At 47.4% G+C, this 15472-nt stretch overlaps 1 protein-coding gene across 1 annotated transcript in view; it reads right to left on the reverse strand.

The window, feature by feature from the left end:
* The window catches only part of CATSPERG (cation channel sperm associated auxiliary subunit gamma), a 50142-nt gene extending 36417 nt beyond the window's left edge, over nucleotides 1-13725 (reverse strand). Inside the window, exons 1-6 of the mRNA XM_063139753.1 lie at nucleotides 13510-13725; nucleotides 10219-10272; nucleotides 9781-9925; nucleotides 5935-6058; nucleotides 3645-3714; nucleotides 2770-2925 (exon numbers count right to left, since the gene is read on the reverse strand). Coding sequence (XP_062995823.1) covers nucleotides 2770-2925; nucleotides 3645-3714; nucleotides 5935-6058; nucleotides 9781-9925; nucleotides 10219-10272; nucleotides 13510-13725 — 765 coding nt within the window. The remainder of the gene's footprint in view (nucleotides 1-2769; nucleotides 2926-3644; nucleotides 3715-5934; nucleotides 6059-9780; nucleotides 9926-10218; nucleotides 10273-13509) is intronic.
* Between the last annotated feature and the right edge of the window lie 1747 nt (nucleotides 13726-15472).

Raw genomic sequence — 15472 nt, forward strand, 5'->3', positions numbered from 1 at the left:
GAATCCTCAGACCGGGCCGGCTCACAGCCAATGCGCGTGAGTGCTGCGCTGTGCCCGGCGCCCCTCTTAGCTTGGCGCTCTAGGCGGCCGCCTGAGTGGCCTCTATGGTAGCACCGGCCCTGAGCACGGAGAGACGCGAGCAGCTCCTAATGGGCTAAGAGCGGCAGGGGAGGGTCTTCGGGGTGTCGCTTTGCCACTCCTTCAGAGTAAAACCCCGTGGTATCGCTGCTGCGGTGTGGAGGGCGGGAAATCCCCACAGCGGCAGCAGCCACTCTGCCCTCCGCCCCTCTTCTGGTGACCTATCAGCGGTCACCATCCACCCCGGAACACCCCTGACTTGACACCGAAGCAAGATCATATGGTGGAAGGACACGGGTGACCTCACTTGGGAGGAAAAAGGTCAGTATAACCGATGCAGCACCACGGTGCAGCCATCGCGGGGCAAATAAGTTGTATAGACAGCCCCAGGGAAAACTGAATTCCACCCTGACTGTTGGCCATGTTGGTTGGGGCCGATGGGAGATGGAGTTCAACGACGTCCACAGAGCCACAGAATCCCCGCTCTTGCTCTATGATTAAAGGTCGTAACAGCCATCGGAGACCCTGGGAATAGTCGCTTAGCAGGGGGCTGCATATTCTCTACCAGCCCTACTCACAGGACTAGAGTTCCCAGTTCTCCTTGGAAACAGACAGACAGAGAGAGAGAGAGAGAACATTTCCAGTCCTATGCCCTGGCCCTCTTTAAGAGAGAATATTTTTAAAAATATATACATGGCCATAGACTCTGCGCCACATGAAAAGGCTCAGGGGCAGGAGGGGCATGTGTGTGTTTCCTCTCAATACATGAGGATGATGTGCTTCACACCAGAGAGCACATGATGTGCTTCACATGTGCTCTCCACCGCTGTTGAGGACAGCTTGAAAAACTATGAGCGCTGCTTCCTAAGATCTAACCTACAGACAAAAGGGCCCGATCCAATCAGTTACCTCGTGCAACTGCCCTGAAATTAACAAAACAAAGAACTTACACACACACACAGAGGAAATTCTGTCCATCCACTAAGTTTCTAAATGGAATACGTGAACATAATAAGCTATCCTATGCTGAGGCAGGCCTGGGGTTTACCTAGTATTCTGTGGCCCTTTCTACACCTAAGGGTTATCCCAGGAAAAATGAGGGGTCGTCCCTGCCTGCTCCCGGGATCCCGTGTGTCATTTGGATGCACAGGAACGATCCAGGGACGATCCAGGGGGAAAAGGCAGGTGTAGAAATGGCCCATGAGTAAATTGGGGGTTTCTGTCTGGCCTCGGATCACCACCTGTCCTTTGGCTACTTCCGCCTAGGCCTCCCCCTGCACCATGTGAACAAAGGCTTTGTATTTTTAGACTGTTGGGAAGGGGCCTGTCTAAACTCTGTAAGGTACTATGTACACTGACGGGATTGGCTAGATTATAAATAACTATAATATCATGGCTCTCCCTCTGCATTCTTAAGACAATTCAGCTGCCAATTGCTGCATATGAGCCATGACCCGGGCAAATTGGAATGAGAAGCTGAGGTCATAATAAGGGGACGGTTCTGCGGAGGCCTCTGATGGCACGGAACCCTCTGCCTACGGCTCAGGAGTGACTTAACGGGCAAGCTCAAGCCCTGCAGCAAGCCTTCTGTTGAAACACGCCCCTGTGTCCAAGAGTCCGTTGGCAAGCCGGTATATCCATGCTGACTGGCAAAGGTCTCTCCTACCTCCTTTTAGCCAGAGAGGCTGGGCTCTTGGCCTAGGACTTCTGGCATGCAAAGCATGGGCTCTGCCCAAGTACTGGCCCACCGCCCTCACCCTGCTTTGTAGCTTCATCCCACCTGCTACATGGCCTGCTGTACGAAAGACTCCCATGACGGCCACTGTATAGTCTGCTATAGAGATGAAGGACTCGAACGACGTCGCCCATGTCCTGCCCTGATTGCACTTTTTCCAGCCAAAGGAGCGCCCCCAGAAGAACCACCTAAAGTCCGGTTCTCTGGGGACTCCAAGCGGCCACTGGGGGCGCAGGGCTTTCAGAGCCGGCAGAGGCGCGCCCCGCGAGGCAAGGACTGACAGGCTCTGGCTCACATTGTAAGCCCTCCCCCCCCCCCAGTGACGCAAGGACTGACAAGCTCCAGCTTGGCCCCTCCACGGCAGAGCGCTCCACCTCGGCAGCACACAAGCCCGCCCCTCGCGAAGCTGAAGAGGAAGCGGGGGTGGGAGAGCGCGAGTGGGCGCGCTCCTCCTGCAGCCGCTTCTGCCATCTCTCGGTTTAACCGGCCCGAGCGGCTCTGGCGGCAGTGGCGGGGGGGGGGGGTTGGAAGTTTGGCTGGCAGCTCTGACTCTCCTCAGGCAGCCCGCGAGAATCGCTGCCGCCTGGACCCCCGTCTGAGGAGGTGAGCAGCTGCCATGGACGTGAGAGGGCGGCTGCTGTGGGCACTCCAAGAACCGACTCAGGGAGCTCGACACATTTGTTTTCTATCTAGTGCGGTCCCGGCCTCCGACGACAACAACAACAACAACAACAGTTTTCATACGCTAAAGGAACGAAATGGGATAATTCGAGGGGAAATGGATAGGTGTGATGAGGGCTTTAATCAGACCTAGCGCTGGCAGTTTCGTGTACCATCACCAGGCTTGCATGAGCCACTGAGGAAGCCCCTGATGCGGGCGGCTAACAGAGACACCGTTGTCAGAGACGCGTCATGTCGGAGATTCTTACCCCCCACCCCCACCCCCACCCCCTTACCTCTATCGGATAGGAATATTCAAATTCTGAGTCCGACAATAAGACAATCTTCTTTTGGGTGACTCCACCGAGGATGCTCACGGGGGTCTGTTGGTATGAATTCCACAAGGGGCGCGATGGATCGCTCAGAGAGAGGACGTGCTTCAAACTGGTCAACTGTACTTGGCCAGAAGGGAACAGAGAGGGAAAAGGCGAGGACATGGTTTGGGAGGTGCATATTTCAACGCGGCACCGTGACAAAGCTCCGCGCACAAAGAAGAGCAGCACGGCAAGGAGAAAGCTAGGCTGAACCTTTGTCCCTGACATGCTACCTTTCTACTTGGCAAGGAGTGCTTTTTTTGGTATGGCAGCATTCAGTTATGCCAGCCTCCAACTGGAAAGCTTTGCCACTGGGCACAGCTATGTGTATCAACCGGGCCTGAGATGACAGAAGGGGCAGGGAGATTCCCTTAGGCTTGGCAGTCCTAAAGGCTCAGCCAGCAGCAAGGACTTGTCCCTTCACTCGCTCTAGGCCCACCTGCCCCACACCTCCCCATGTTTGTGAATTTGACATATTGCAGACGTGCTTGAATTCAACATCCACACACCCACCCGCCCCAAACCAGAGAACAAGTCCTTAGGTCTCCATGGGGGAGAGGTGGGTCGTGCCCCAAGGAACCACAATTGAGAAGTACCTGCTGCAGGCTCGCTAACCTCTGTGGGAGCACATCGCAGCCCTCAACATGTTTACTCAGAAGTCCCATCGATTTCAACAGGATCTGTCTCCTAGCTGCTATGCAATCTGCACACTTTAAGACCGCAGACGGACCCTATCAGCACCGTACGGCCACACGGGGAAACACCCCACCCCCCCACACACAACCCCAGTGTTTCACCTTCTTTCCAATCTTGAACACAATTCCATTCGGAACTTTTTCCACGTAGCCATTGATATTGATGGAGAACCTAGGAATAAGGCAAAAGAACGCGTGTATGTGTGCATGAACGTCTCTGTCTATTTCCTACGTTGATTTGCCACTTGGACCTCAAAGCCATCACACTGCTTTACATTTCAAAACGACGGCTTGGAGTCTGAGGACACGATACAAAAGGCAAAGGCAACGGGAGGGAAGAGGGGCAGGTGAGCAAGTTCAAATCACCAACACTTGCATGCTATGACAGAAAAGTTGCATTATGGCCAGGTCACTGGAAGAGGCAGTTCTGAGCCAAGTGGCAATGAGTCCCAGCTAAACAGACAGAGAAAGCTTCATGGGATGACCCCAAAATACTAGGACCCAATGGGAACATCCCATGAAGCTGATGTGTGGGAGATTCAGGACAAATAAAAGGAAGGACTTCTTCACACAGCGTATAATTAAACTATGGGATTCGCTAACACAGGGGGGCATGTCTACATGACTTGTTATCCCGGGGATCGCCCAGGGGTCATCCCTGTGCGTCCACATGATGCACAGGGGATCCCGGAGGGCAGGGAAGGATGCTCGCTCCCTTTCCCCGGGACAACCATGCCGGCTTTAATCCCGACTTTTTCCGCGGTCTCGGGATCGTGTGGGCAGCCATCCCGGTTTAGTCCCGGCTCCTCACGAGTAAACGCAAGGAGCCAGGTACCAGACATGGGACACAGAGCTCTTCAGGAGCTCTGTGCCCATCGGGGGTGGAGGGGGAGTGGGGTCTTTTTTAAAAAAACAACTAACCTTTTCGATGGAGCGCTCATGCAACCAAGGTGCTGGTTTTGACCTATAAAGCCTTACACGGCTTCAGACAATACCTGACAGAACGCCTCTCCCAACGTGAATATACCCTTGTCACTACGTTCAACATCTAAGGTCCTCCTCCGGGTGCCTACTCCGAGGGAAGCTCGGAGTGTGGCAATGAGGGACAGGGACTTTTCGGTGGTGGCCCCCAGACTATGGAACGATCTCCCTGACGAGGCTCACCTGGCACCAATGCTGCTATCTTTCCAGCGCCGGGTTAAGACTTTCCTCTTTGCCCAGGCATATGGCAGCACATCTTAATCACCTTCATGTTTAGTTTTTGTAATGGTTTTTAATGCTTTATATGTGTATGTTCTGCGTTTTATAATTTTAAGTTTTGTCTACTCGTTTTTATCTCAATTTTAGAATTTCTGTAAACCGCCCAGATTGCTCTGGCTATGGGGCCGGTATATAAGTGTAATAAACAATAATAATAATCTTCAAGAAGAAGGAAAAAAACCAAAACGGCGGGCGCAACGTCCTCTTCCTTCTCGGACGTCGTGCAGCGGCGTGTGGACTGAGGGGGAGGATCTCACGATCATAAAATCGTGTGATCCTCCCGTTGGAAAAGAGCCCAGCTCTGAACCAGAGAAACCTACAGTAGTTGCCATGCTTAGTTGCTAAAGAAATGTTGCAAAATGTCTAAGGGAAGCCATTCCTAGATATCCAAAATCAAGTGAATGTTCTCTTAAAGAACAGTGAGTACCTATCTCTTTTAGTAAATGCTTGCCAAAGGAACAGAAACTATCTTTCCGTGTACTTTCTTTCCACAGCTAGAAATTTCCTGTTAGAAGGCTGCCTACGTATGCAGCGCCTGAGAAGATAATGTATAAATACCCAGCTACTTCCCTTGCGAGGTAGGCATCTGCTTTGCAGCAATTAGCTCCAGTGCCTCTTTATTCTGCAGAATGAACGTTGTTTGACTCATACTTCATCTCCTCCCCTCCTTGTGTACTGAATTGGACTTGGTACACCAGGGAACGCACTATTTTTGCAACAATTCTGGCGAGCCAGCCAGGAGACCTGAGTGACCCGGGAAACCCTGGAGGAGATAAATTCCTGGAGGAGAAGGCTATCCATGGCTACTAGCCCTGATGGCTGTGTGCTATCTCCAATATTTGAGGCAGTAAACCTGTATACATCAGTTGCTGAGGAACATGGCTGGGAGGGTGCTGTTGCACTCATGACCTGATTGTAGGTTCCTGGTCAACAGCTGGTTGGCCACTGCATTAACAAAGTGCTGGACTAGATGGACCCTTGGTCTGATCCATAAGGGTGCTTCTTATGTTCTTATGCTATCAATTTTGCCTTTGTTACAACAGGTCCTCAAGAGATACGTAGGCCAAGCAAGATGAAAACGTTTTTGCGGAGTCTGAAAATTTTGCGGCACAAACCCAATCATCTCCCTCACCTCTTCATTTCCACAGGTAGACCAAGGCCATTATTGTCCACCGACACGATCATCACAACGCTGCCATTCATGAAGGGCATCGGTGTGTACCAACACATATTGCAAACCTCCTCACTGTCACAACCTTGGGGAGACATGGAAACAAAACATGTCGCACGGACTTGTAAACAGCCACTTGTCTGGTCACCTGTGGTAAGCAGGAATCTCCTCCGGGTGACAAGACAGGTAAAGGGGTGTGTGTGTGTGTGTGTGTGTGTGTGTGTGTGTGTGTGTTTTAAAAACTCTTTTCTTTCTCTTTACTTTCAAGGCCATTTATGTGCCACAACAACTAACACAAGTATGTGTTGACATACTGAGTAGTATCAATTGTAATGGGCTTGTAACTTCGTGGACCGCTTTGCTAGAGCTGATGCCACTTCCCAAAAGTATACGCTGTTTGCTACATTGTCTGGTTTCTTAGGAATTTGGCATAATTTCTCACTCCATTTTCAGGAAGATATCAGATGACATTGCTGCTAAACAACTTCATACCAGTGTTTTCTGTACATTCTCACATGTATTTTTTTTTTAGACCTAGTGGGGGTTTTCTCACGTAAAAAGCAAGTGCACCACCAGCCTGTCCCACTGTTTTCAGGCGTGCTGTTCTTGAATTAGTAGCTTCCATCTATACTTTTTCTTTTAAAGCTGCTGGTGCATGCAGCTTTAAATCCATGGTGTGACCACACTTAGAATACTGTGTACAGTTCTGGTCACCACACCTAAAAAAGGACATTATAGAGCTGGGAAAACGGCAGAAAAGGGCAGCTAAAAAGATTAGGGGGCTGGAGCATCTCCCCTACGACGGAAGGTTACATCAACTGAGATTGTTTAGCTTGGAAAAAAAGAGACTAAGGGGAGACATGATAGAGGTGGACAAAATGATGCAAGGTGTAGAGAATGTGGAGAGGGAGACATTTTTCTCCCTCTCTCAAAATACTAGAACCAGGGGTCATCCCATGAAGCTGATGGGTAGGAGATCCAGGACAAAAAAAAAGGAAGGACTTCTTCACACAGCGCAGAGTTAATTTATGGAACTCACTACCACAAGTTGTAGCGATGGCCACCAATCTGGATGGCTGTAAAAGGGGGTTGGATAAATTCTTGGAGACAAAGGTTATCAATGGCTACTAACCCTGATAGTTGTGCGCTATCTCCCGTATTCGAGGCAGTAAGCCTGTGTGCACCAGTTGCTGGGGAACATGGGTGGGAGGGTTCTTTTGCACCATGTCCTGCTTGTTCATCCCTGGCCGATGGCTGGTTGGCCACTGTGTGAACAGAGTGCTGGACTGGATGGACCCTGGGTCTGATCCAGCATCAGGGCTCTTATGCTTTTGTAATAAGCTACTTCCTATCCTCTTGCATAGCCAGCTTCTCTAAATTGGCCCTTTCCTGAGTACTTGGCGATTTCCTGAGTATGTAATGACAGATTTCTTCCTCACAGGCAGAATAGTGCATTATTTCTTTTCACTATGATTTTTAAATTTGAATTTGAATTTAATTTCTTCGTTATCAGAACAGCAAACTTGCACTCATAAAAAATAAAACACAATGGCAAAGAGGCGTGAGACCTTCATTGTGTAAAAATTAGAGAAAGGTCTTGGCTTGGAGGAGGGGATCACCAGGTAATATAGCACCACGTTAAGTGTGATGTGTCATCGCCAGTTTAATTCCGCTTTGAAACGGTGGTGGGAAAGCCACGCCACACCACAGCAGCGCTAAAGGGTGCTTGTATGGAATCAGCCACTGCGTCCTGACCAATGTGACAGTGTTGAGGAAAACAGTCTTGGAGGCGACGACCTTTTCTTTTTTTAAAAAGTCAAAGGAGCACTGAAGCTGAGAGAGGGTTACGACACCTGAGCACATGTTTGCTCCAGCCAATGCTGGAGGCAGAGCTTTCAAAAAATGTGTTAGCAAGAGGAGGAAGACTGCAAGGGACCATCCCTCTAAATTACGGCTCACCCACAGACCAGGGGGGGATCTACACTACTGCTTTAAAGCGCTTTATAACAGTTTTGACAACTGTTGAGGCCCAGGACACACTGCATATACAGGTTTCAAAACGTTTTCAAAGCGCTTTAAAAGCAGTAGCGTAGATCCCCCCCCCCAGACGTCTGGATGGCAGTCCTCGTTCTGACCCCTGCTGGCCAACACACACTACGAGGGGGGAACAAGCTATTCTCACCTAGGAGAGTCAGCGACAGAAGGTCCGAACAGCATGCCCCCTTCTGCTAATACTGCTAATTCACCAACAGCATAAGAACATCAGAAGTGCCCTGACGCTGGATCAGACCAAGGGTCCATCCAGTCCAGCACTCTGTTCACACAGTGGCCAACCAGCCATCGGCCAGGGATGAACAAGCAGGACAACACCCTCTCACCCATGTTCCCCAGCAACTGGTGCACACAGGTTTACTGCCCCGAATACTGGAGATAGCACACAACCCTCAGGGCTAGTAGCCCTGGATAGCCTTCGCCTCCAGGAATTTATCCAACCCCCTTTTACAGCCATCCAAATTGCTGGCCATCACTATATCTTGTGGTAGTATGTCCCATAATTTAACTCTGCGCTGTGTGAAGAAGGACTTCCTTTTATTTGTCCTGGATCTCCCACCCATCAGCTTCATAGGATGACCCCGGGTTCTAGTATTTTGAGAGAGGGAGAGAAATGTCTCCCTGTCCACATGCCTTTCTCTGTTGTGGCACCCTGGCTGTGGAATGCCCTCCCCTTGGAGGCCCGACTGGCACCAGCGCTGTCTTTATTTCAGCGCCAAGTGAAGACATGTTTTTTGAACAAAGCCTTTGAGGGCTAAATTCGCCAAGCTTGCACATGGTTTTGATTGGTTTTAACTTTTTTGAAACTCTGTACTGGTTTTAGCTTGATTAACGGTTCAATTTGTTTTTAGCTGTGTATATTTATGGTTTTATATTGTTTGTATGCTTTTATCTGTACACTGCCCTGAGATCCTAGTAATATAGAGAGGGATACAGATGTTTTAATAAATAAGTATCTGCGGGCAGCGCGGAAGTTCTCTGATAAAGGTTGAGCAGGAGAACATGCTGGTGGGTTGTGCCAAACTGGGCCAGGTGGGTCTGTCTGCCACTCAGGCCATTAATGACACCCCAGATCTGCTGCCCGAGGCTGTTACACTGTTAGCTTTATCACACCAGCGTAATACTGTGCAATCACTGCAAATTGCGTGCAAAGGACTCGTGAAGTTTTCCAGTTTATAATCTGCTTTGACTGTGAAGCACTCCCATGCATCCGGCTTGAATTGTGCTATAAAGCCAAAAGACCCGACCTATTCTGGAACTACTTTTGGAGCGGATCATTTGTTGTTTTCCGAGCGGCCACTGGGGGGCGCAGGAGCAGGATTTGATATGTTTAAAGTACAAATTAAACAAATGCTTACGTCTGCGTAAGTTTTAAAGATAACAATATCAGAATTGGCACAGTAATAGATATGAAGGAGAGCTTTAAGCATACCAAATTTGAATCGAATTGGGTCATCCGTTGATTTTTTATGATTTTTTTTTTTTTACATTTCCCTGCTTAAACCCTTTTCCTGGTATGCAAAGGATCTTAGGAGCGCTGCTGCCCAGGGTGTGATTTAGCTAGCAACAACAACAACGACAGCTAAACACTGTAGGAGATAATTCGAGAGAAACAGGTCCGTGGGATGAAGCTATGTGTAACAGGAGCTGCAAAGTGCCTAAAGAAGAAGCACCTCTTGAATGAGGTCTTTCCCAGCGGGCGTCCTGCTGCCTCTCAGGATGACATACTGATGCAGCCCAACAGTCACAAGGTACCTGTAAACCTGTACGGGGCACCCGTCATTTCAATCTGCAACTGCTCTTGCTTCTGACGTACAGGGTGGACGGGTTCTTCAAAAAGGACCGTCACAATCGGTCTCAAGCCACTGTAGTGAGCTCTCCGAATAGACAGTTCTGAGTCCTGGAAGGGAAAGTCAGTCGGTCTCACAAAAGGTGGCGAGCCCTCCTGGCAAAATGTCCCTGCAGCACTTGTCTGCGCTGGCATCTCATTGCAGACAGAGGTCTGTTCCGTATGATACTCCTGTGCCATCTTACCAGTGAACAAGTCACAGCTGAAACCCCATTTCTGTTTGCATGGCAGAAACGACGTTGCTGGAGCGGCAGAGGAGCGTCAAGAAGTGCCCCTGAAACTAGAATCCGTCTCCCACTAACGACCTGGCAGGGCCCTCCTAAAATATGCCGCTCTTGCCTTACCTGGGTTTTGCAGGTCAGATTAATTTTCAGGTAATACGGAAATCCCAGGTAACGCTGTAAAAGAAAAAAAAGACAGTTAAGAGCTTTTCCCGCTTTGAGGACATTGCATGTGGTCATCACAACTCTTGTAAGATCATACAAATACGTGGTTGGCTTGACTTCCACAGACACCATGCCTTATCCCGGGATTGTCCCAGGATCATCCCTGTGCAATGACGCACAGGGATCCCGGGGGCAGGGAGGGAAGTTCCCTCCATTTCCCCGGGATAACCAGGACGGCTTTTAGCCCAATTTTTCTCATGGTCTCGGGATCGTCCTGAGACTGCGGGAGGCGTGGGCGGCCATCCCAGTTTCATCCCGGCTCCTCGCAAGTAAATGTGAGGAGCCAGGAACAGGGCACGGAGCTCTTCAGGAGCTCCGGGCCCATCAGGGGTGGGGTGGGGGGAGCAGGTGTTTTCTCCACCACCATCTTTGGCGGAGGAGTGCGCTCCTCTCCTGGTTTTTAAAAAAAATGGCAGCCGCGACGTCCTTCTAGGACATCGTGCGACCGTCTGGACAACCAGGGAGTATCGTGGAAGCCGGTAAGTCCGTGATCCTCCCCCTATACCCTTGTGGTGTAGACATGCCCAGAGTAAACAATGAAAGCTTTGATAAACCCATTTCAGTCTAGGTTCAGGCCTGGATTTGGGACTGAATCGGCCTTGGTCGCCGGATAGATTCACCTCGCACCTATGGTATATTCTTTTCGACGCCAGGTGACAACCTTTTTATTTTCCCCAATATTTTATTTATTATTTATTTGTTTATTAAATTTATATACCGCCCCATAGCCGAAGCTCTCTGGGCGGTTTACAAAAGTTAAACAGTTTATCAGTTTAAACAACAGTTTAACAATTTAAACAAAAGTTTAACAGTTTATCATCTTAATCTTTTAACTTTGCTGTTTGAAATCTGTATTTTAAATCTGCATAAATCTCTGCATTGCTGCTCAGTTTTATCCTGGTTGTGTTTTTATACTGTTATTTGTTTTATACTTTGAATTGTACTTCATGGTTTTAATTTTTGTGAACCGCCCAGACAGCTTCAGCTATTGGGCTGAATAGAAATGCAATAAATAAATAAATAAATAAATCAGCCAGCTACGGCTAGTTCGTCATTCTTGCATGGAGACAGCTTGGCCACGGTGATTCAGGCACTAATGACTCTCGAAGTTGGATAACTGTAAGGTACTTTACATGGGGCTGCCCCTTAAGACTGGTCCGGAAGCTGCAGCTAGCACAGAATGCTTTGGCCAGGATGCTGAGTGGGGTGACCTAAGGGCAGAATATTATACTTGTGCTGACGAATCTGCACTGCCTGCCTGAATTGCTTCCAAGCCAGATTTAAGGTTCTGTTGTTAGTATATAAGAACTTGGGACCTGGGTCCTTGCTGTTCAGCCTTCTCCCTTACAGATCCTTGAGGTCATCTGGTGGGGCCTCCCTGACAGTGCCACATATGCCTGAGGTTTGCTCCACAATCGTTCAGAGCAGGGCATTTAATGGCATGGTGGCACCCACTGGGTAGAACCATCTTCCTCCTGACATAAGATATGTGCCAAGCCTTTTTATTTTTAGGCGAATGCCTAAAACCCATCTGTGCAAGACCTCCCTGTATACAGTAGCCTTCCATTTTATGTAGATACGGTGTATTTAATGTATTGTCTTTCCTTTTTATGCTTTTGCTTTTATGTACACTGCTCTGAAATCTTTAGATGTAAGAGGTTTGTAAATGCCCGCAAATAAGTAAGTAAATGAATTGATGAACTAGTTAAGCCAACTGCAGCCTGGAATACAATAGCTCATTAAAAAATAAAATAAACAAGTATGGGAACGACCGGGATTGGAAATAAAATGAGAATTTCCAGATATGTGCACTGCTGCCCCCTTGTGGTGAGCAGCTTACAGTTGCAGTCTGAGCAGTTTCTACCACTATGAATGACATCCGAAGACATCCTGAGTGACTACACCAATCTACGCAGCCCATTTGAAGACTAGCCTCTTCCCGCAGGCCTACCCAGACAATGTAAAATCAAGAGTTTTTTAAGATGTGTTGATTCCTTTTCTTCTGTTGCCCCTGGATTATGGAACGGCCTGCCGGAGGAGATTCGTAATATTAACTCCCTCTGTGATTTTAAGGCAGCTTTGAAGACTAGCCTTTTCCAGCACTTCTACCCAGATTAATGTAAAATAAAGAATTTTAAAGATGTGTTGATTCCTGCACTAATGTTGCTCCCCACCTCAATCCAAAGGAAGAGGTGGGTAAGAAATTATTATTATTATTATTATTATTATTATTATTATTATTATTATTATTATTATTGGCTCCCTCACTGGAAAAGCTATAAAAGCTTCCAGGCTACCCTCAGCCCTTTAGCCTTGTCTGCTGGCCTGTTTTTTGAGCATGGCTGATTCACATCAGCTAGGGTGACCCTAGGAAAAGGAGGACAGGGCTCCTGTATCTTTAACAGTTGTATTGAAAAGGGAAGTTCAGCAGGTGTCATTTGTAGATATGGGGAACCTGGTGAAATTCTCTCTTCATCACAACAGTTAAAGCTGCAGGTGCCCTGCCCTCTTTTAAATCTGCAGTATAGCTCCTGCAGCTTTAACTGTTGTGATGAAGAAGGAATTTCCCCAGGTTCTCCATATATACAAATGACACCTGCTGAAATTCCCTTTTCTATGCAACTGTTAAAGATACAGCAGCCCTGTCCTCCTTTTCATATGGTCACCCTACATCAGCCCAAGCCTAGTTCACAGGCACACCACCAGGCCTCTAAGTGGCCTACAGCTGAGCTTCACCACAGTTCCAGTTCATGCCCCTTTTGTGCAAGGAAACAAAGGACTTTTGCCTTTCAAAAATCTCACGGAAGATTCTGCTGCCCCTTACGCCTGGAACGCTCTTCCAGAACATTTGAGAACTACAAGTTCAATCGCAGCTTTTAAAGCTCAACTAAAAACTTTTCTTTTTCCTAAAGCTTTTAAAACTTGATGTTGTGCGGACTTTCTACTGTTAGTTTTACCCTACCCTGTGCCTGCTTACCCTACCCTGTGCCTGTTTGCATTCTCTTCCCCTCCTTATTGTTTTACTATGATTTTATTAGATTGTAAGCCTATGCAGCAGGGTCTTGCTATTTACTGTTTTACTCTGTACAGCATCATGTACATTGATGGTGCTATATAAATAAATAAATAATTATAATAATAATAATAATAATAATAATAATAATAATAATAATAATAAGTGGCACTCACGGCATCTTTGTCATTGGGGTCTGTGGCCGAATCCACCAGCTGCTTGAAGACCTCAGTCACACTGCGAATTTCATACTGCTCGAAGTACATATAATGTGGACCCCCGAGGTTGTCAAAGCTGTTGACCACAGCTACCCATGTGCAATCTGTTGCTGACAGGTAACCTTTCGCATGGAGGAGGAGAAGGAGCAGGTTGGGCACAAAAGATCGCTGCATCACAGATGTTTGTTGCAAAGGGACCTGCCCAAAAAAATAAATCTGGAACTCAGATTCTTATTTTAATGACCCCTTTTATGTGTGCGTGTGAGCACACACACACACACACACAATTCCCAACTCTCTACTCCCCGTGACCAACATTCGAACCAAAGAGGCGACTTTGCAGAGACGGGCTGGCTCAATACTCAATGATGGTTCAGTGGAATTGGGAAGCAAATTTAAGTTCCATATGAATTCTGTCCCCTAAGTGTACATCTTTACTATCTCTTATGTTATTGAATGGTTGTCATTGGCCTTCACTTACTGGGATCCTGCAGAAGAGGAAACATATCAGGTAATCCTTTGTGTTTGTTGGCTTTTGCCAAAACCTCTAGTGTGAGGTACTGGTTAATTGCTTGAGAGATATCTGGATTGTTTCAATACATGAGTGAGCAACTTTTGGCCCTCCAGATGTTTTGGCCTACAACTTCTATCAGCCTTAACCGTTTAGGGTGGCCATATGAAAATAAGGACAGGGCTCCTGTATCTTTAACAGTTGTATTGAAAAGGGAATTTCAGCAGGTGTAATTTGTATATATGGAGAACCTGGTGAAATTTCCTCTCCATCACAACAGTTAAAACTGCAGGTGCCCTGCCCTCTTTTAAATCTGCAGTATAGCTCCTGCAGCTTTAACTGTTGTGATGAAGAGGGAATTTCACCAGGTGCGACATGCATACAAATGACACCTGCTGAAATTCTCTTTTATATGCAACTGTTAAAGATACAGGGCCCTGTCCTCATTTTCATATGGTCACCCTACTTAACCAGCATATTCAATGATTGGGGATGATAGGAATTCTAGGCTGAAACAACTGGAGGCCACAAGTTCCCCACTGATGTTATAATTAAGCAGACAACTGTCCATGGGAATCCTTGTTTGCTGTTATTCGCTGCATGTGGGAACTTCATAAATCTTCTAGTACAGGATTCTGTGGCCAACTGGCAGCACATACTACCATGTTACTCTACTTCTGAAATCTCTTCACTGGCTTCCAATTCACTTCAGAATCCAATATAAACTTCTCCTGTTGACCTTCAAAGCTTTTCACGGTCTAGCTCCTTCCTATCTCTCCTCTCTCATCTCACACTATTGCCCCGCTCGTGCTTTTCGCTCCTCTGATGCCATGTTTCTCGCCTGCCCAAGGGCCTCTACTTCCCTTGCTCGGCTTCGTCCATTTTCTTCTGCTGCCCCTTACGCCTGGAACGCTCTTCCAGAACATTTGAGATCTACAAGTTCAATCGCAGCTTTTAAAGCTCAACTAAAAACTTTTCTCTTTCCTAAAGCTTTTAAAACTTGATGTTGTTTGGACTTTATACTGTTAGTTTTACCCTACCCTGTGCCTGTTTACCCTACCCTATGCCTGTTTGCATTCTCTTCCCCTCCTTATTGTTTTACCATGATTTAATTAGAACGTAAGCCTAAGCGGCAGGGGCTTGCTATTTACTGTTTTACTCTGTACAGCACCATGTACATTGATGGTGCTATATAAATAATAATAATAATAATAATGGCCTAGATTCAGCTCCCGAAGTAAATGTATCAGGTCTGTGTTTTCAAATTGCAAGAAACAGAGAGACATTCCATGCTTGTAACACTAATTTCTATTTTGAATTTTTGTAACATGCATATGACTAGGTAAATATTTGTATATGGTAATGCTCTGCCTAAACACATTTGGTTCATAACTGTTCTATACCTACTGT

Source organism: Elgaria multicarinata, chromosome 13 (genome assembly GCF_023053635.1).
Source record: "Elgaria multicarinata webbii isolate HBS135686 ecotype San Diego chromosome 13, rElgMul1.1.pri, whole genome shotgun sequence".
Lineage (NCBI taxonomy): Eukaryota > Metazoa > Chordata > Lepidosauria > Squamata > Anguidae > Elgaria > Elgaria multicarinata.